The sequence below is a fragment of the Phallusia mammillata genome, chromosome 6, assembly GCF_965637545.1.
Source record: "Phallusia mammillata chromosome 6, kaPhaMamm4.hap1.1, whole genome shotgun sequence".
Taxonomy (NCBI): domain Eukaryota; kingdom Metazoa; phylum Chordata; class Ascidiacea; order Phlebobranchia; family Ascidiidae; genus Phallusia; species Phallusia mammillata.
In genome coordinates this window covers 7,963,441-7,980,789 of record NC_137257.1, presented here as the reverse complement: position 1 = coordinate 7,980,789, position 17,349 = coordinate 7,963,441, and the positions used below count along the sequence as shown (strand labels likewise).

General features: G+C 36.8%; 1 protein-coding gene across 2 annotated transcripts; it reads left to right on the top strand.

Annotated features, from left to right (window-relative positions):
* The first annotated feature begins 2,853 nt into the window (after positions 1 to 2,853).
* On the top strand, positions 2,854 to 17,094 carry LOC145234010 (solute carrier family 28 member 3-like). 2 transcript variants are annotated; one of them, XM_080098783.1, is made up of 15 exons: positions 2,854 to 3,021; positions 6,943 to 7,085; positions 7,762 to 7,853; positions 7,951 to 8,140; positions 8,309 to 8,450; positions 8,657 to 8,848; positions 9,545 to 9,686; positions 10,089 to 10,234; positions 10,504 to 10,634; positions 11,388 to 11,556; positions 11,879 to 11,947; positions 13,427 to 13,646; positions 13,812 to 13,910; positions 15,340 to 15,451; positions 15,863 to 17,094. In XM_080098783.1, the coding sequence occupies exons 1-15, from the start codon at positions 2,905 to 2,907 to the stop codon at positions 15,951 to 15,953; spliced, it is 2,055 nt and encodes a 684-aa protein (XP_079954909.1). In that variant the 5' UTR covers positions 2,854 to 2,904; the 3' UTR covers positions 15,954 to 17,094. The 2 variants fall into 2 exon arrangements, with proteins under 2 accessions (XP_079954909.1, XP_079954908.1); XM_080098782.1 differs by lacking the exon at positions 2,854 to 3,021 and adding an exon at positions 5,806 to 6,259.
* Positions 17,095 to 17,349: the final 255 nt, after the last annotated feature.

Below are 17,349 nucleotides of genomic sequence, written 5' to 3'. Positions count from 1 at the left end.
TTTTAAAGTGAAATAACCTAAATTCACTCTGTTGGATTGTAAACACTTTCTGATTGCGAACCCACCGGTTTTTACATTTGTTGTAGCTATTTTTAAACCACTGATTTATTGGACTTGGAAGTTTAGGACTTGGATGCACAACATGCCTACAAATGCCATATTGGTTTAGCATAGGCAAGGCTTAAGTAAATATTTGTCAAAAGCATTTAACCAAGAAGCTGCTTTTAAGGTTGCTTTTATCCACGTTTTGCAACAACTTAACATCCGACAGGAGCAACGTTTTAGTCATATTAAAACGATTTTTTTTTCATCTAGTTTATGATATTTTTGAAATATGATATATGGGTAAAAGAAAGTGATTTAAAAGTTTGCTTTTGTTATTTATGATGTGAACTCACAAGGACATAATTACCCATAGAAAGGTATTAGAATAAGCAGGTAAACCTATTTCTGAAGTGTGTCTCGATTCCATCGTGAATACAGGTCAAGTATTTTTTACAAAGTGTGAAAGTCTGGTGGTTTCCGATCTCACCTAAAGCTTGAACAGGTGATACATGATCCAGATGCAGTCACACACGTCAACATTTTGAATCGTACAATAGGTTAAATGTTATTTGAACACATATTGGTAGCAATAAGATTAATTTGCGGAGTTAGTTGCAGATGAATATTTCTGCACGTAGTCGCCTGGATAATCCACAAATTGATTAAATGATATTCCACATTTGGGCCCTGCACAAAATCAAATATTTGAAGAGGTAAAGTTAGCCGTGTTGTCAGGGGCACAGCACACACTGAACAGCAGAGTATTTTGTTACTGGTTATAAAACTAAGTCAGCAGAGAGTTTGCAATGACAGTCGTAAAATAGTTTATGATGCAGCTGAAGGCTCAACAGCAATATACGCATAGGAAACGCATGCGAATATAAGCCGGGATGTTGTCCAGTATGTTGTTCCACTATGTATTAAAAACGCGGCCCGTCGTTTATGTCTAACGAACATGGCGATTTCCAGATGTTAGTCAAAAGCCATTTCTGATGTTTCGTGCTTACAATAACGTTTTTTATGCACAGAAAATGCATTTTTAGCAACCAATGTTTTTGAGTTGTTAAATGTTGTTTAGATTTTAACTTTTGCAGTCGATGCATGAGTTTTTTTGAGTTTCGTAAGGTTTTTACGACGTCGAAAACTTATTGCGAAATATATTTTTTGTGAAAAATTAATTGTATATATACCCGTAAATTATATTCAGCCAAGGGTCTTTCACACTGGTTTCTTCATAAAAATTTCTGATGTTTTGACAGTAGAGGAGTTTTTGTGTTTTTTTATTGCTAGCAGTTGAGAGAATAAAAACGTGCCGCAAGATATTTCGAGTTGCTGATGGATAGTTCACAGAAAAATAAACCCACAGAATTGTATTACATCAATTCCATCACGTTCAGACGGGCGTTGGTTTCTAGAAAGAAAACGAAATTTCTAAACAAAAATGAAGATATATATATATTTATTCCCTTGATTCAGCTGTATTAGTCACTTACTGAAGGAGAAATTTAAAGCGGCATTAATGTTAATTGACGTGTCTGCTGATTCATCAAAGTTCAAATAAAAAAGCAAACAATTCCAGGTGTTCTATTTAAACTTTATCGGTTTAGAAAATTGATAAACAACAGTCGGCACCTACAGTAACGACAAATTGGTGTTTTTTGTTCGCCATTTAGCTAATAGATTGCTTTCAGTGTATTAATGTTGCAACGCTTTAAGGACTGGTTAATCTTATGTAAAATACGTCCACAGGTGTCAGCGATAATTTATTTTCCATTACATCAATATGGTACTGATGGGTAATTATATTTATTAAATTTCGATATAAATTCTATCAGCTTATCGATTCTTACAGTACAAGGGTGTTGAACATGCCAATACCACGCCGGGCTTTGTGAAAAATTGTTGTACAACGAACGTTAATCACCTTCTAATGCCTAAGCTGACAAAAAAACGAGTTCGCCAGTGCAAAGTTCGGACAAACAGGACCTAATTTTCGAACAATGGTCGTTTAAACTGTGGGAGATTGGATTTGTTTGTCCTGTGTTTGAGTGTTTGCTCAGAAGTCGTTTGACGCAATGCTCCAGCATGACACCAAGCAACCATCATTAGTCAGAGCCGCAGCGTTTTTAAGAATCGCGCTTTTCAAAACAACAGTAGGGTTCACGTGTGGCTGTTACGTGACCCATTGAATGAATCAGCAATACTACTGTGAGTGGAATCGCACAAAAAAGAAACGATACTTTGAATTAAAAACAACGAAGTTTCATGTTTTTCTGCAGCAATCTTAAATTTTGGTAGAGTATATAAGGCCCTGCGTGCGAGTCCAAATGTATGTAGATTATAATAGTATACGGTATGAACGCTGCGTCAGACCCTGGAGCATTTAAGATGATCATCGGCAATTGCTGGCGTGCATGGAATACTACAGCAACAGGTTTTCAAAACAGAAGTGTAGAGTAAACTAAAGAATAACAGCTATATAGGATAAACAGTATGCTTTTCATGGATGTTGAACTATGTATACAATGCCCTAAAAGTTTATTAGACCTTGTTTTGGATTTTATTGATATGTGTTAGCGATAGCACGCAATGCAAACACCATTGAACCTTAACTTGCCTGTTGTAAGACAAACAGTTGAACCAGCAAGGAATGTTTACAATTACACGATTCGTCTCGACTTACCTATGGGAGGAACTTGATAGCTATTCTCAGAATTTGTACTTGTTTAGCGAATTCAGTTCAAAAATTAACATTTCTTATGCAACACTAAACTTTTAGGGACATTTTTTAAAACTGCTGTGCTGAAAGAATCATTAATTACATTACCTAAAGACTGATATCTGGACTAAAGATTAATAATGTCGGAAATGGAGAAGAGCACATCATTTAGCACGAGGACTGCGAATACCGACGGAATCATAATAAAAGTGAAGAACCTGGAGCTGGATGGTGTGGACAATCCAGCCTTTAAAAGGGTTGGTACCAAGTATTTGTTTTGTGCGTGCTAACAATACCTACGGCTCTTTATAACTCCTTGGGAACACAATGCCAACCTGAGATCTAGTTGGAAAACATAAGACCAACCAATGTTTGTCATTGAGGAAAATTGTTAGATTACTAATTCTTCGCCTTCTGTGTACAAACCTTCAAATCTACCCCTAGAGTTGAGATTCTTTAGTTGTATGGACCCTTTACGGAGACCATATGAAATTTAAACTGCCGCAGGTTGAACGTTTTCGCAAAAGAACGCACGGCACCAACTTAACTAAGCTCCGTTTTAATTTGTTGTCACAAAAAAGTAGCATTTGTAGCGAGGTGAATTAACTGATTTTAAAATCGTTTTTAGTTTTACTTATCGCGTTCTTTTAATCAACAAGGTTTACAGAAGAGTTTTTAGTAAATTTAAACCGGGGTGATTAAAATTCGCCGATGTGATTCATTAAACCACCTGGTGATGTGATTTCCCAAACTGTAAACATTAATCCACTAGCGAAAAGCCAAACAACGCTGGCGGCGAGGGCACAGACATGCCGTGAAAGAACTTTTACGGTCAAAACATAAAGAAGTTGGTAGGTGTTTGTTCTCCCTCCCAGCTAAAGCGCGTTTACATTATTACGCACGTCAAGGACCACTTATGGAATTTTGTTCAGTGGACTGTATCGTGCATGTCTTATTGGTTACCAAGGACAACTGTTACGCGTATCATGCATGCAGTGACGCACTTGAAGACAGCTGGAAAACATAAATGTTGGAAGCTGTATACGAAGTAAATAAACGCTGACGGGTTGAAATTTGCCTTAGTTCCTAAGGGGTTATCAACAACTTCAAATCTGACAATAATTTAGATTTTGATCAAGGTTTCAAATAGTAGTGTTGACACAAAAAGTAATACTCTTTGGTACGAGTATACATATATACGAATATATATAAACCCTATTGGTGCATAAACACAATAGATATGACGAGCAACTAACTGCTGTTTCACTAGAATTCGCAAGGATTTGACGTTCAGTAACTATCTTCGTCCGGCAAAATACGACTTTTCTCCGGTTGTATCAAATTTGAATGTAACCAAACAGTCCCCTTTATTGTGCATTTTTGCCTTCTAAAAATCCTTTCATAACAAATGCATCCCGTCGCTACCTAAGTACTGCGGTTCTAAGTTTACGGAACTATAAACATCGGTAAGGTAGCATACTGGCAAAATAGCGAAGAAAACTTAATCAGTGGGAGGATTCTCCCAACGTGTCTCAATTCTGCTAGAAACGTTTAAATAAGCAAAAACAGTGCAAAATATTTAAAAAAGGGACAAGGTGAATGGATCAAACAACAGCTTCCAGAGGGGAGAATACTTCAGATAAAAATTCAAACTTTAATAAGGTAAATCTATGTGTCATATTTTTCAGAAAATAAAGCATTAAGGTCATATACACCTGCACCGATAGTAATGAGTGTATGTTGATATGCCAAGCCGAGCCGAACGTTGGCAAATGCTTAAACTGAGCCAAAACATGTTTGGTTTTCCGTGGCAGCCAATGATATTGAAAAGTTTCACTTGTACATCTGCTGGGACACTTGACTTATTTCGTCTTTAATGTTTTACGAAACCATTCAACGAAAGTGCCAATACAAATAGATTTGACTTGATTTTGGCCTTATTGCAAGTTTTTGTGGTTGTGGGTACAATCACAACAACGCTAGTGGTACAAAGCTTGAAAAAAATCATTTTTTACAAATCTTTTGCATCCTAGATTAGACTGTCAGCAAAAAAGGAGAATAGCAAGAATATTGCGCCAAACAAACATATACGTTCACATTTTTGTACATGCAAACTAAACCGAAATTACAGGTGTTTCTAAAATAAAAGGCGACTCATAGTCTCCTACCAGCACAACATAAAAATCATATTTCCCTGCTGTTATTATTGTAAAAACTAAATTGTGTAATAAAAGTGGTCTGTGTGGTCAAAAAATAGAACCATGACACTCTAAATGTCGAAAACAAAACAAACAAAAGTTTTAGCGATATTCAAATAAACGCTTCCTTACGTTGCTTCACGGTTTGCGCACGGCTCAAAGCAACGGCTGGCGCCATTCATATTTCCTCGATTCGTAGTAAATTTCCCACCTTTTCTCCTTACAATTTTCGTGCCTGTGATTGGCCAACTATCCCCCGAAACGCCCACATTTAAAGACGATGTGACAAGTACTAAAACAGTCAATGTGACAAATCTAAACATACCTATATTTTCGAAACAGTAACGTATTTATATTGTTTACAAAGACCACAAAAAAATAAAATCATCAGTACTTTGCGCCTGGACAGAATAACTCGATTTCAATTTCGGTTTTGTTTTAAGGATGTGTCATGGACCGGTACACGTGGTTTGACTATGACGTAACAGTGCGCGTTTTGTCAAATTTTGGTGGGATCCTCACTTCCCGCGTACTGGTTGAATTCGTAATTTTACCGGCGGGAGTTACACGAAAAGTGGGCAGTGCCTTGTTATTTGCAAGCCTCAGTTCAGTTGGCGTAGTAACAGCATTCATCACGCATTTTTAGCAGTATTTTACCGGCATATTTTTGGCATGCCTGCTGTAAGACTGCCTTAGAGTTAATGTGACTACCAAATTAGCTGGTAAATTATTTCGTTTAAAGCAGGATAAATTGTACAGTATCAAGTGTGCTGAAGAGCAGTATTTATGCCGCAGTGAGCTAATTGTAATGATATATTGGTGTAATAGTGCTTCGTCTAAAAGTTTTCTTGTTATTTTTCAGTCAATCATATTTTCTGCTTTACCTAAATTTGTCTATTTCGTCTTGCCTTTACCTACACAAAAAATGCCGTGTCTGAAACTCTGAACCAAACTTGGTTGCTAATTTTTGCTGCTCATCCGTTATCTAATAACACTATACTCAATCTGTTCAAAACGCTGCTTGAATACACAACTACCTTTCAAAATGTCTGAAAACCATGGCTTTCATGAAGCTGGAAAAATAATTCGACATAAAAAACATATCGACTGCAGCATTAATTTCTGTGCACATGAAATACCGCACACATTGGATGACATATGTGGCAAAGAAACTGCTTTAAATGAGTCAGAAGTTCCGTTACTTGATGATCATTCTCCAAGAGCAAATGCAAACAATTCTGCTATAGTCGACATTGAAAGCAATTCCTCTGGATTTTCTTCTTATTTGACAAATACGGTGTGAAAAATAGTTGATATATAATTACTAAAGAAATAGTTAGTTATCTGTCTTTCAAAGCATCTACAGTTTATTAAACAAATACTATCTACACGGTTCAAATCAAAGAAACGACCCTAGTAACTTGCTAATTTTTTTGGCAAACAAAGATTTTTGGTTGTTTAAAAAAAAAAATTTTAGTAACTCTGTAGAAACAATTTATGTCACACACAATGCTACATCGCTAATGATCTAGGAGTGAACTCACTTCACTGAATGCATGAGTCAGTTTTTTGACGCATGACTATATGGGCACTTATGAGCTCTTGAGATCATGCTACTTGAAACAAATGCATATAAACACAAAGCCCCGCCTCTAAAAGTTATATTGTATGTATTTGTGTAAGACCTGTCTACATGAAGAATTATGTCAGATAACTACTACAATGAAATGGTATGCAAACAGATAAAATATAATGGGAATTGTACTAGAAATATGATTCCCAAATTTTAAAGTTGCAAGAGCCAATTTCTTAGAGAACAGGACAAAATGTTGTCTTGAATACCTAAAATTAAAACCTGCAGGATATGCTGCATAATTTTTAATGGTTATAGAGCTAAAAAGGTGTCTTGAAATAGCAACAGTTTAGCAACCTCTGTGCTTAAAAAACATGACATTTTAGTAGTTTTATGTTTGTTTTTAGTCTGATGAGAATGGAGTGGATTCTAGTCAGAAGAAATTGATGTCAACGCCCGACAATTCTTCCAATGATTTGTTGAAGCATGAAAAACTTGACATTGAAGATGATGATGACGACCACAATTATGAGACAACATCTTTTTTGAGGTACAAGCGGTTAATACGAAAAATATCCACTATTACGATTTACTGATTAAAATATTCACAAAGATAATTGCAGATAATTGTTTTTGCTTCACACACTAATATGTAATGTTGATTGGTCTGGATGTATAGGTTTTCATTAGTGTTGTACCGAATCGGCTAAATTTCGATTCGGCCGAAACCGAATATTCGGCGGTTTTGCCGAATATATTCGGCCGAATCATTTATGACGTCACGTGACTTCGTACAGTATGCGTTTGACATGAAAAAAATGTTTATTTACCAGGCAACTAGTGCAGAATAGTTGTGTTTCGTCCTAATTTCAGTTCTGTGGGGTTTAAAATTGCCTCAAGCATGATTGGCAACCTGCCAATGAATTACTATTTTTTGACTACATTGGAAAAAACAATAATATGTTGAAAAAGATACAAATTGATGCGATTTTCGTTATGTTTGGGCTTTTGAAAGATTGCGTGGTACCTCAATAATCAGAAAAGACACATTTAACGTTTTAAATTTGTGTTCGTAAAAGATTCGGTTTCGGCCGAATCGCAACAAATTATTTGGCCGAAACCGAATCTTTGCAAAAATGACCAATTCGGCCGAATAAATTCGGCAAACCGAATATTCGGTACATCTCTAGTTTTCATTAACAAAACCCGTTTGTATTTATATTCAGATTTATTACTACTCCCATACATTTGGTCACACAATTTTTTGCCGACAATAAAAGTATTCTGCTCAAGATTTTTGGTGTGGCTTTTTTCCTTGGTAAGTGTTTGAATTTCGTTTCACACTCGTTTAAAATACATTGCATTAGTATTTTTTTTCACATTGTAACTCCCACTGTTGATTTTCCTCTATGTAGGTATAACAGCATACATGATTGTTGCTTGCATATGGAATTTGAGCAGAGCAATGCCTTTGCTCGTTATATGGTGTGTGGTGGTTGGATATAACATCTATGCACTTTTCCGAGATCATTATGGAGATGCTGTAACTGAGGCTTTTTATCCACTCTACAAACTGATAGGCCGTAACATGACTTGGATCAAGTGGTGTGTTAAAATTTGGTTTCATTTTGAAAAACAAAAACAAAACAATAAACTATTGCCCATTTCATACCATTTTATTAATGGTTTGCACACAAGCTGGTATAATTTAAAAATGTGTAAACTGCTTACATGTGCTATATTTCTGCTATCACAGTATCCTTGTTGTTTTAGGTTGTTCATTGCTATTGTAGTAGCAGGGCTAGCTGTGTGGATTGCTTTGGATACGTCAAAGCGGCCAGAGCAACTGGTTTCTGGTGGAGGCTACTTGGTCTTTCTTTTCGGCTTGTTTATTACCTCAAAATATCCGGACAGGGTAAGGTTTAAATTTTCAGGAATTTTTATAAGGTAAAAAACAATGTGCTTAAATGACCAGCCTTATTATCACCCTGTATTTATTTTTTTTAGAATTTTTTTTTGTTCTCTAAATTAAAAACATAAATCCAACAAGGTTAGGAGCACTATACAAAGACTTGAATGAAATTGTGAAAACTGCTTTAACGTTATTTTGAACTCTATTAGGTTATATGGAGACCAGTGCTGTGGGGCTACTTCATTCAAGTATGCTTTGGAATGTTTATTCTACGTACCCAGGCTGGTTTTGAAGCCTTTAACTGGGTTGGCAACTTGGCACAGACCTTTATTAACTACGTAGATGCCGGGGCAGAATTTGTGTTTGGTGAATCTTTCCAGGATCATTACTTTGCCTTTAAGGTAGGAAGTTAATAGAAATAGCAGCTAAGTGTAAAAATGGAAAATTGGAATTTAAGCTCCCATGTATATTTCAGCAAAAAGTGACTTGTTCACGTATTAAATTGTTGTTTAAGCAGTTATGTTTTATAATTAAGTACTTATTTCAAGGTCTGTGTATAAGGTTCCTTCATTTGTGGCATTCTGCTTTTAAAACGTGCATGGGCTTAGATATTACTTGTGTGAAATATAAGTCTGTGTCCAAACGACCTTTTTGGCTGCTAGCATATACTTTCCTGTACCTTGTTGACCTCCTGTACACGCATTTACCGCCGTGCTCAGATGCAAACCAAACGTGCACCGCATCTGCCACGCCCAGGCAACGCCCCCATCGGCTTTCCTTCCAGTAAAACTGTGGCGCTACTATAGTTGTGTTCGTTCAAATGTCTGGTTTTCGTAGCAACGCCGTTCGTTTAATTCAGTATTACCGACTGTGAATAAAAGTACTACATCGTCTGGAAATTTCAACAGTTGTCACAGATAAATGGTACTTAGTACTTACAAAAAAGTTTGCCATCAAAACTATTTAAACTTTAGGCCAATAATAAAGCTCTGCAAAAGTTTATTTGTGTGAAATATGGTTTATACATTACACATTTATTTCACACAGCAAAACGTAAACGAGTAACTTATAATTTATAAAGCTGTTACTTTTTGCAGGTGCTTCCTATTGTCTTGTACTTCGGCGCATTCATCTCTATAATGTACTATCTCGGAGCAATGCAGTGGCTCATATTCAAAATCGCCTGGTTGATGCAAATTTCGCTTAACACCTCTGCTACAGAGTCGATGGTAGCGGCAGGTAAACGCATTTTTTCTGGACAAGCTACAAATGTTAATCCACAGTGTTACCCAACAATGCAATAAAGACGCTACCATTCTTTCGTAAAACATCAAATAGAGTATATTGAATGCAATTAAAACGGCACTCGTTTGAAAGAAAACTTTTTTTACAAATATGTGATGCCAGTTTGACAAACTACAATGGAACTTGAAGTTTAAACGAAAACAATATTGTGTTTATTACTTATGACCACAGGACTAACAAAAAACCGTACACTTCTTTTTTTTTGTGTGTGTGTTCACAAAGCACTAAACAAACATTACAAACAAAATAACGTGTTGTAAGCTTTATGTTCGATTGTATTTTTTTATTGTTGGTCGTTTACAGATTTTAACAAACAACACCTTGTTCGTTAAACAGGTAATATATTTGTGGGCCAAACCGAATCACCTCTGTTGATTCGTCCTTATATTAACGACCTTACAACTTCCGAACTACATGCTGTTATGGTAGCCGGGTTTGGTACAATCGCTGGAAGTGTCCTTGGAGCCTACCTAGGATTTGGGGTGAGTTGTTTATCACTTGTGTCTGGTTTAGTGGTTGAGCAAACTAAAATTACTACTGACATCCTAAAAACGACACGATTGTTGTAGTTAAAAATAATGTGCTTATTTTTTTCTGACGATACTAAACACAGTCGAACTGCAAATGAAACACTGTGAAATTAATGAAAGTGATTAGATAGAATGATAGTTTTTGCAAAAATTATGCGTTTGTTTGTTGTTGGGCACGTACATTTTTCAGAACTAAAATTTGCCTTGCTTGTTCATTTTAGATTCAGGCTGTCTACGTCATCACTGCTTGCGTCATGGCAGCCCCGTGTGCGCTTGCCACGGCGAAATTGGTTTATCCTGAAACCAAGAAGTCGAAGTTCACTACCACAGAAGGCCTTATACTTGAAAAAACGTACGAACCTCGAAATTGTAATGTTAAACTAGTTATGTATCGAATCGGTTAAATTTCGGTTTGGCCGAAACCGAATATTCGGCAGTTTTGTCGAATAAATTCGGCCGAATCAACCAAATCATTCATGACGCCACGTGAAGTTGTATGCTTGACACGAAAACATAAGTTTATCTACACGGCAATTAGTGCAGAATAGCTGTGTTTTGTCCTTAACATTGCCTCATACAGAGTTGCCAACCTGCCAAACAATTACGGATTTTTTTTGTCTACGGTAGTGGGAAAACGATAATGTTTTAAAAATTATAATAATCGACGCCATTTTAGTTACAGTGTTTTTTGATAGTTTGCGTCTTGCGAGTTACCTTATTAAGTTAAAAGACACGTTTAACACTTTAAATTTGTGTTCGTAAAAAATTTGCAAAAGTGGCCGGACCGAATATTCGGTACATCTCTTGTTTAAACCGAGTTTGGACAAATACAACGCTAAAATGTTTTTGACGATTTAACTGAAAAGGAAATACTGCAACTCACGAAATATTAAGTTTCTGCTTTATTGGGAAACATCGTGGTACGATTTGTTTATGCAAATTGGTTTTAGTTGGGTTCTAAGCCTGTCATCTCCAAAAATGTGCATAAATTTAATATTTTATGAATGGAATTATTTCCTTTTAAGTCAAATCGTCACCAATCCTTGCTCACGTTCAACAAAACAACAACATTTTTCCACCAACAAGAACTTGTTTATTTCACCAGGGACCAGAGAAATGTAATTGAAGCCGCTTTTGTCGGGGCATCACAGGCCATACCTTTGGTGCTGAACATTGGTGGCAACCTTATCGCTTTTCTGTCACTTTTGGCTGCCATCAACGGATTCCTTGGTTGGTTTGGGGGCTTGTTGGATTTTCCACAACTGAGTTTTGAGGTTAGTTTCATTTTTTTTGCTGGAAAACTACAGTGAAATCAGTATTCCGGTTTCAAGTTCTACATAGTCGTTTTAAGTCTTTTACATTGACCGTCGCTTAAAGTAATATTGCCAAGAAATTTATTGTATCGATTTAAACTTTTTTATTGAACAGCAATAGGAAAATACTCACATCAGGACCAGTTGTACCTATTCTCTGGTGTTTAAAAGCACCTTACTGATTCAGTTGTTTGCAAAGCTGTAGACAAAAATCTTTAAATACACACATAGTGCCAACATTTAACGTTAGTCATATGCTTTCAAATTATGCCTTTTGTTTCAGTTGATCTGTTCGTACGTGTTTATGCCAATCACATACCTCATGGGCATCAGTTGGAGCGATTGTTTCAAGGTAAATATTGTCCTTGCAGTAAACTATAATCTGCAAACATTCGTGGTCTACTTGTGCGTATTAAAATTATACTTTTGCGGGAACCAAAATGGCCTTTTAGCTGTTTGTTGGGGTTGTTGCATTGAGACGATCAAGCAATACCATAAAATCCTAACTAAAAAATTGCAGTCATGCACATAAAATTGCGTTAAAATGGTTAAAATGGTTAAAAATGGTGAAATTAAAATGGAGTTTAAAACTAAGTGTTTAAAACGAAAATGTACAACCGGGTTTCAAACAGAATTGAATACGCACATTTCGTTTTTTAAAGGAAAACTTGAAAAATATAAACATTAAACAGCAGCAAGTAAATCGTTAATGCAAAGCTTGGAATCAGCTGAAAATCCTAGCTGGTTTGTTAGTGCGATTGCTAGTGATGGGACGATACCAGGTTATGAAGCGAGTACCGATACCGAGTACGAGTACCACATGTATATACCTTCGATACCGAGTACGATTACCGAGTACTTAAGTGTAGTGTTGTACTTAGTTGTATATCACTGGCTAATTTTTTTGCCGTGGTCGGGGTGCAGGCGTGCACACACACATGCCGAAAAATGTAATCTCCACATGATAGCGAAAATGATATACGTAACCTGGCGGAACCTTTTTCCTGATTTTGTGCTGTCCGAAGCAAATATAGGCCAAAAGTTGCCCGTATTCTTATGGTGTAAATCGGCCTTCGGTACTCGCACGTTGGTATCGAAAACTGAGACAAAATATTTCGATACCGAGTACGAGTATCGATACCACTGAAATCGCTCGATACCATCGATACCGAGTACCGAGTACCCGTCCCATCACTAGCGATTGCGCATTATGTTAATTCTGTCTTGGACTTTGCTTGGTATGTCACGACCCGTTGTTTGTTTGGATTGCACAACTTGCTCAAATAACGTGTTGATTATTCTGTCCTGACAACAACTAACGACCGATATTCGTGCATTGCACTGCATGTTTGCCTGGTACAAACGCAATTAGCTTAGGTTTTTAGGCAGCTCACACACTATTGCGCCCAGCAAGTCGGGCCTGGTTCGGGTTCGGGCTTAGGTTTCTTTATTAAACCGTGCTTTAAAAACAGACCTAATTCGGGCCTGAGCTAAGTAGCCAGTTGCTAGACATGACCTAATGTCAAAAGCCCTAAAACGTCTTGTTCAAGGCCAATTGTCTATTGTGTTTGCTGTCTTGGTCTTTCCTGAGACTTAAATGTATACGCCTGTCAATCAAACTTTCGGGCCTAAACGGACTTCTATAAAACGATTCGGTTTCGGGGTTATACTTTCGGGTTCGGGCTCCAATTTCAGGCCCGTTTACATCTCTCGCACCCAGTATTTTTTATGCGAACCAATCACAAATCAGGCACGATATTTTGTTACCTTTTAATTTCAGGTCATATTTTCAAAGGACGAAATAACATGAAATTATTCATTTTTTGCATAGGCTGCTGAACTAGTAGGCACCAAAGTCTTTCTCAACGAGTTCATCGCATATGAAGAACTGGCAGTAATGATTGATAACAGAGACAATGGCACCATTCCTCGAAACGACCCCGAAACTGGGGCAACACTATGGGTTGACGAAAGAACTGAAGCCATTGTGACATATGCTCTATGCGGATTTGCTAACGCTGGATCTTTAGGAATAATGTTGGGAGGTCTAGGTAAGTGATGCTTAGTCAGTATGAAAAAAAATCTGACATAAAGGTTATGTAACATTTTACGAAAAAAATGGTTGATGTTTTGTAAATAGTGGTTGATGTTTTGTAAATAGTACACTAAACAGACCATTTTGCGTTGAAGGGTAAACTTTCATTTCTTTTCTACAGGAAGCATGGCTCCCAAGCGCCAAAGCGAAATGGCCAAGATTGTTCTTCGGGCTCTTATCGCTGGAATATTTGTCAGTATACTGAACGCTTGTGTTGCAGGTATGTATACATTTAAAGCTTTAAATGCGCTTACACAAGTTAGGTCTCTGTGGTGATTTAGATGCTAGAACATGGGTCCAAAAATATTACGTCGCAAAAATCCTAATGTGTAATTATAACAGCGTGGTTGTCATGCTTTTTGGTTGTGCAAAGTAGACATAAAATGAATCTGTTTATCGCTTAAGCCTCGTAAATTATCTTACGTCACAGTTCATTTGGTTTTAGTGTGGCTAGGATAATATGTATAATGGGAACGGTGACTGTTATTTGCCTGCGAGGCTGCGATTCACTTGTGTGACAGGATACCTAGACAAAAACCCAATCAATGACGTATTTGGGATCTCTGTGACCTGATGTCAAGTTTGACCCGATATGAATCCGATTTTCGACGCTAAATATTAGATTTTATCGGTGTTAAGGTTAAATAAGCGCATTCGTTTCGACCGATCAGGACAGGTTAATTCTTTTATAAAAGGTTAACTAGGGCCACTGCATTTTTAAAGCATCGTTCAATTGTTTTTTTCTAAACGCAGCTTTTTAACGATAACGAGATTTACTTAAGATTGGTCAATGAATTTAGGCCACGAATGATTGTTTTGCTTCCGCATACGTTTTCGCGGACCTGGAAACATAAAATGATAAAAAAGTATTTTTGTAAAGTATATGTCAGGAGCTCGGCTTGATAAAGGACTCCTCTAAAATACGCAATCTACTAGAAAAACTAATGAAAATGTTGACGGTTAGGGCTTTTATGGTGTGGGTGAGGGTTTATAATAAAAATAACATTGTAATTTAATTTAGGATACCCATTTTGGGCTTAATATTCTTGTGTGTGTTGTGGGTTGTACTAAACACTGTATGGTGCATGTTCACATTTGTAAGAAAAGTGGGCCTAAAAGAGTTTTTGACATTGAATTATAAAGTTATTTGCATTTCAAACCCTTACCCTGACCCTAATAGCCCTAACCGTCAACATCTTCATTAGTTTTACTAGTAGATTGCGTACAGATTGCGTAGATTGCGTATTTTAGAGTAGCCCCTTGAGAAACACGAGTTTGACGGTAGAGCTACCAACAGAAGAACCCACAACATAAAAATTTGTAAAATACCGATAGATAAAAGAGGGCGCAGCGATTTAATTAAGATAATATCAAGACTGGGTTAGGGTTAGGAAGTAAATTTAGCGTTTGGAAATAAGTTTTTAAGTTGGTGGTATTGCTATTATCATTATGAAACCTCACCCCAACCCTGATAGCTCTAACTGTCAGCATTTTTACACAAATTGCATTCGAAATATTCGCGACTGCCCTTGCGCTACCTAATGAAATTTAGCAACCTTGTCTGATGTGAGTTCTTGTGTTAGTAGATTTTACGGGTCTGGTAACCATTTTGTGCGAATAGTAATATATTTGTTGCACCTGTTTCTTAGGCTTTCTTTACGTTCCACGACCAATCTTATGCGACAACATGTTGGCATCAACGAACTGGACTTACACTGAAACCGACCGTCTGATAGAATGCTGTTCAAGACCGGAAGCCATGTAAGTACACCAACAAATTTTTGCACCACATATATATGTCTTTTACATACAAAAACAAAACAATTTTTCCCCTAACATACGAAAATTTCATCCTTTTTCACAATGTTAATGTACACAGGGGTCATCAGCATGATTTTTCGGTAGTGTTTTTTTTAAAGGAATATGCATTTCGCATCGGAGAGTGCACTACTGACCAGAATGTTACACGTACATGCACACAGAGTGTGTAATGATTTGCTTCGTACATCCATTAGTTCTTTGTGTCAGTTTATCTGCTAAAATGGTTTGTTTGGTACGTAAAACATCATTGGGCTTTCAAATTCAGGTTCGGGTCTATTTTTTGTTAAACGTTACATCTCGCCAATTTATTGATACTGTTATACTAACGTCTAACGACCATTAATTTTACAGGGCCAACAGCACAATATCCTGCAATTGCTGCAACTGGTTTAATGCCACAACGACGGTCCTTGGATACTGTGAGCCGTCTCTTAATTGCTAGCCGACGGCCGGCTTTGAGAATTTTACTGTGACTATTGGCGGCGGTACTGTCACATTAGCAACGAGTTACGATTTGGTTGTTATTATGCGTTTGTTGTTAGTTACTCCGTTTGGCTTTTATGTGCACTGGTATTTTGGGAACTGTTTACTATAGTTTTGTTACACTTAAGCGTTTTGTTATTTTAGCATGATCTCTATGTACTATGCGCGGGGTGATGCATCGAAATCTGCGCCTTATCAGTTGCTTGCTTTTAGCGATTTATTTACGTGGTTTTTGGAACTAAATACCTTTTTTGTTGGGTACATCACAACGTAACATACCTTATGGAAGATTATCGGTTGGTGTCCATTGTGTTAATTCAAAACCTCTTTTATGTAGTTTGTGATTTGCTTACACGTGCAAAGTAGCAAAATTTCCTGCGATCAAGATTTGGTATTTCTGATTATTATGTCCGAAGTCTTAAATACCAAAATTCCTTTTGTCAAGATATTCAATTTGGACGCTTACACTACCAAGTGTCAAAAAATCTTTGCTTGTAACAGTGAATACTTGTTATTAGCATTACATTACCAAACAACATAAATGCAGCTATAAATGTTTAAAGTGTTTAATTTGTTGTCTGCTCACAGTATAGTTTTCTGTTCTCATTTGTTGTTCTCTTGTTGACTGAAACCTGCTGCATAATTTACACTGATGATGGTTCAAAGAAAACCCTTAACCTCATAATTTACAAATGCTTGCTTTAGTAAACAAACATTTTTTCTATACTTGTGCAATTTCACTTCAAGTTTTGTACCAAATTGAGATTAAATTCATTGTACACGTATTTCGAACTTATTTGGCAAAATTTAATGCTTTCCAAGTTGCAAAATTGTTTTGACTCTTAAAATGACTTTAGTTACTGTGCTATTCGCTACAGCGATTAACGCCCCGCGAAGAAATTACGGATTTTCTCGGTTTGGTTTTGTTGCTGTGTTTACGTTTCTGTTATTCCTGGAAGTAACAGGAATCTATGTTTTTGCATCGAGCTTGTACATCCAACTGGGCTGCTTTTGGCCTTTGTGTTTTTATTCTTTTTGTTTAGTGCGTTACATGCCTTTGGTCTGCGCGGGAATACAGCTGTGCCTATGCTTGTCTCAAACCTTCCACTAATTAAACATTTCAACTTTCTTCAAACTAACCTAAAAACTCGTTCCACGTTCAACCGAAGTTCCAAAACCAAGTGTTTATTAGCTTACCCGCTTTGCCATTCAGTTTTGTCATTTGCAAATCCCCTTGTGCGCTGTGTATTTTATGTGTAGTGTGTTAATCGAACCGGTTTACAATAAACCAATCCAACATTACGGTTGTTGTCTTTACCACAACTTTTTTAGCCTTTTTGACCGCCTTTGGGGGC

Bases quoted from the DNA above. Each gene is read 5' to 3' on its own strand.
- LOC145234010 (XM_080098782.1), top strand. From the start codon at position 6,008: ATGTCTGAAAACCATGGCTTTCATGAAGCTGGAAAAATAATTCGACAT. The intron at 8,141-8,308 runs GTGTGTTAAAAT...TTGTTGTTTTAG, and splicing joins AACATGACTTGGATCAAGTG to GTTGTTCATTGCTATTGTAG. The intron at 8,451-8,656 runs GTAAGGTTTAAA...GAACTCTATTAG, and splicing joins CCTCAAAATATCCGGACAGG to GTTATATGGAGACCAGTGCT.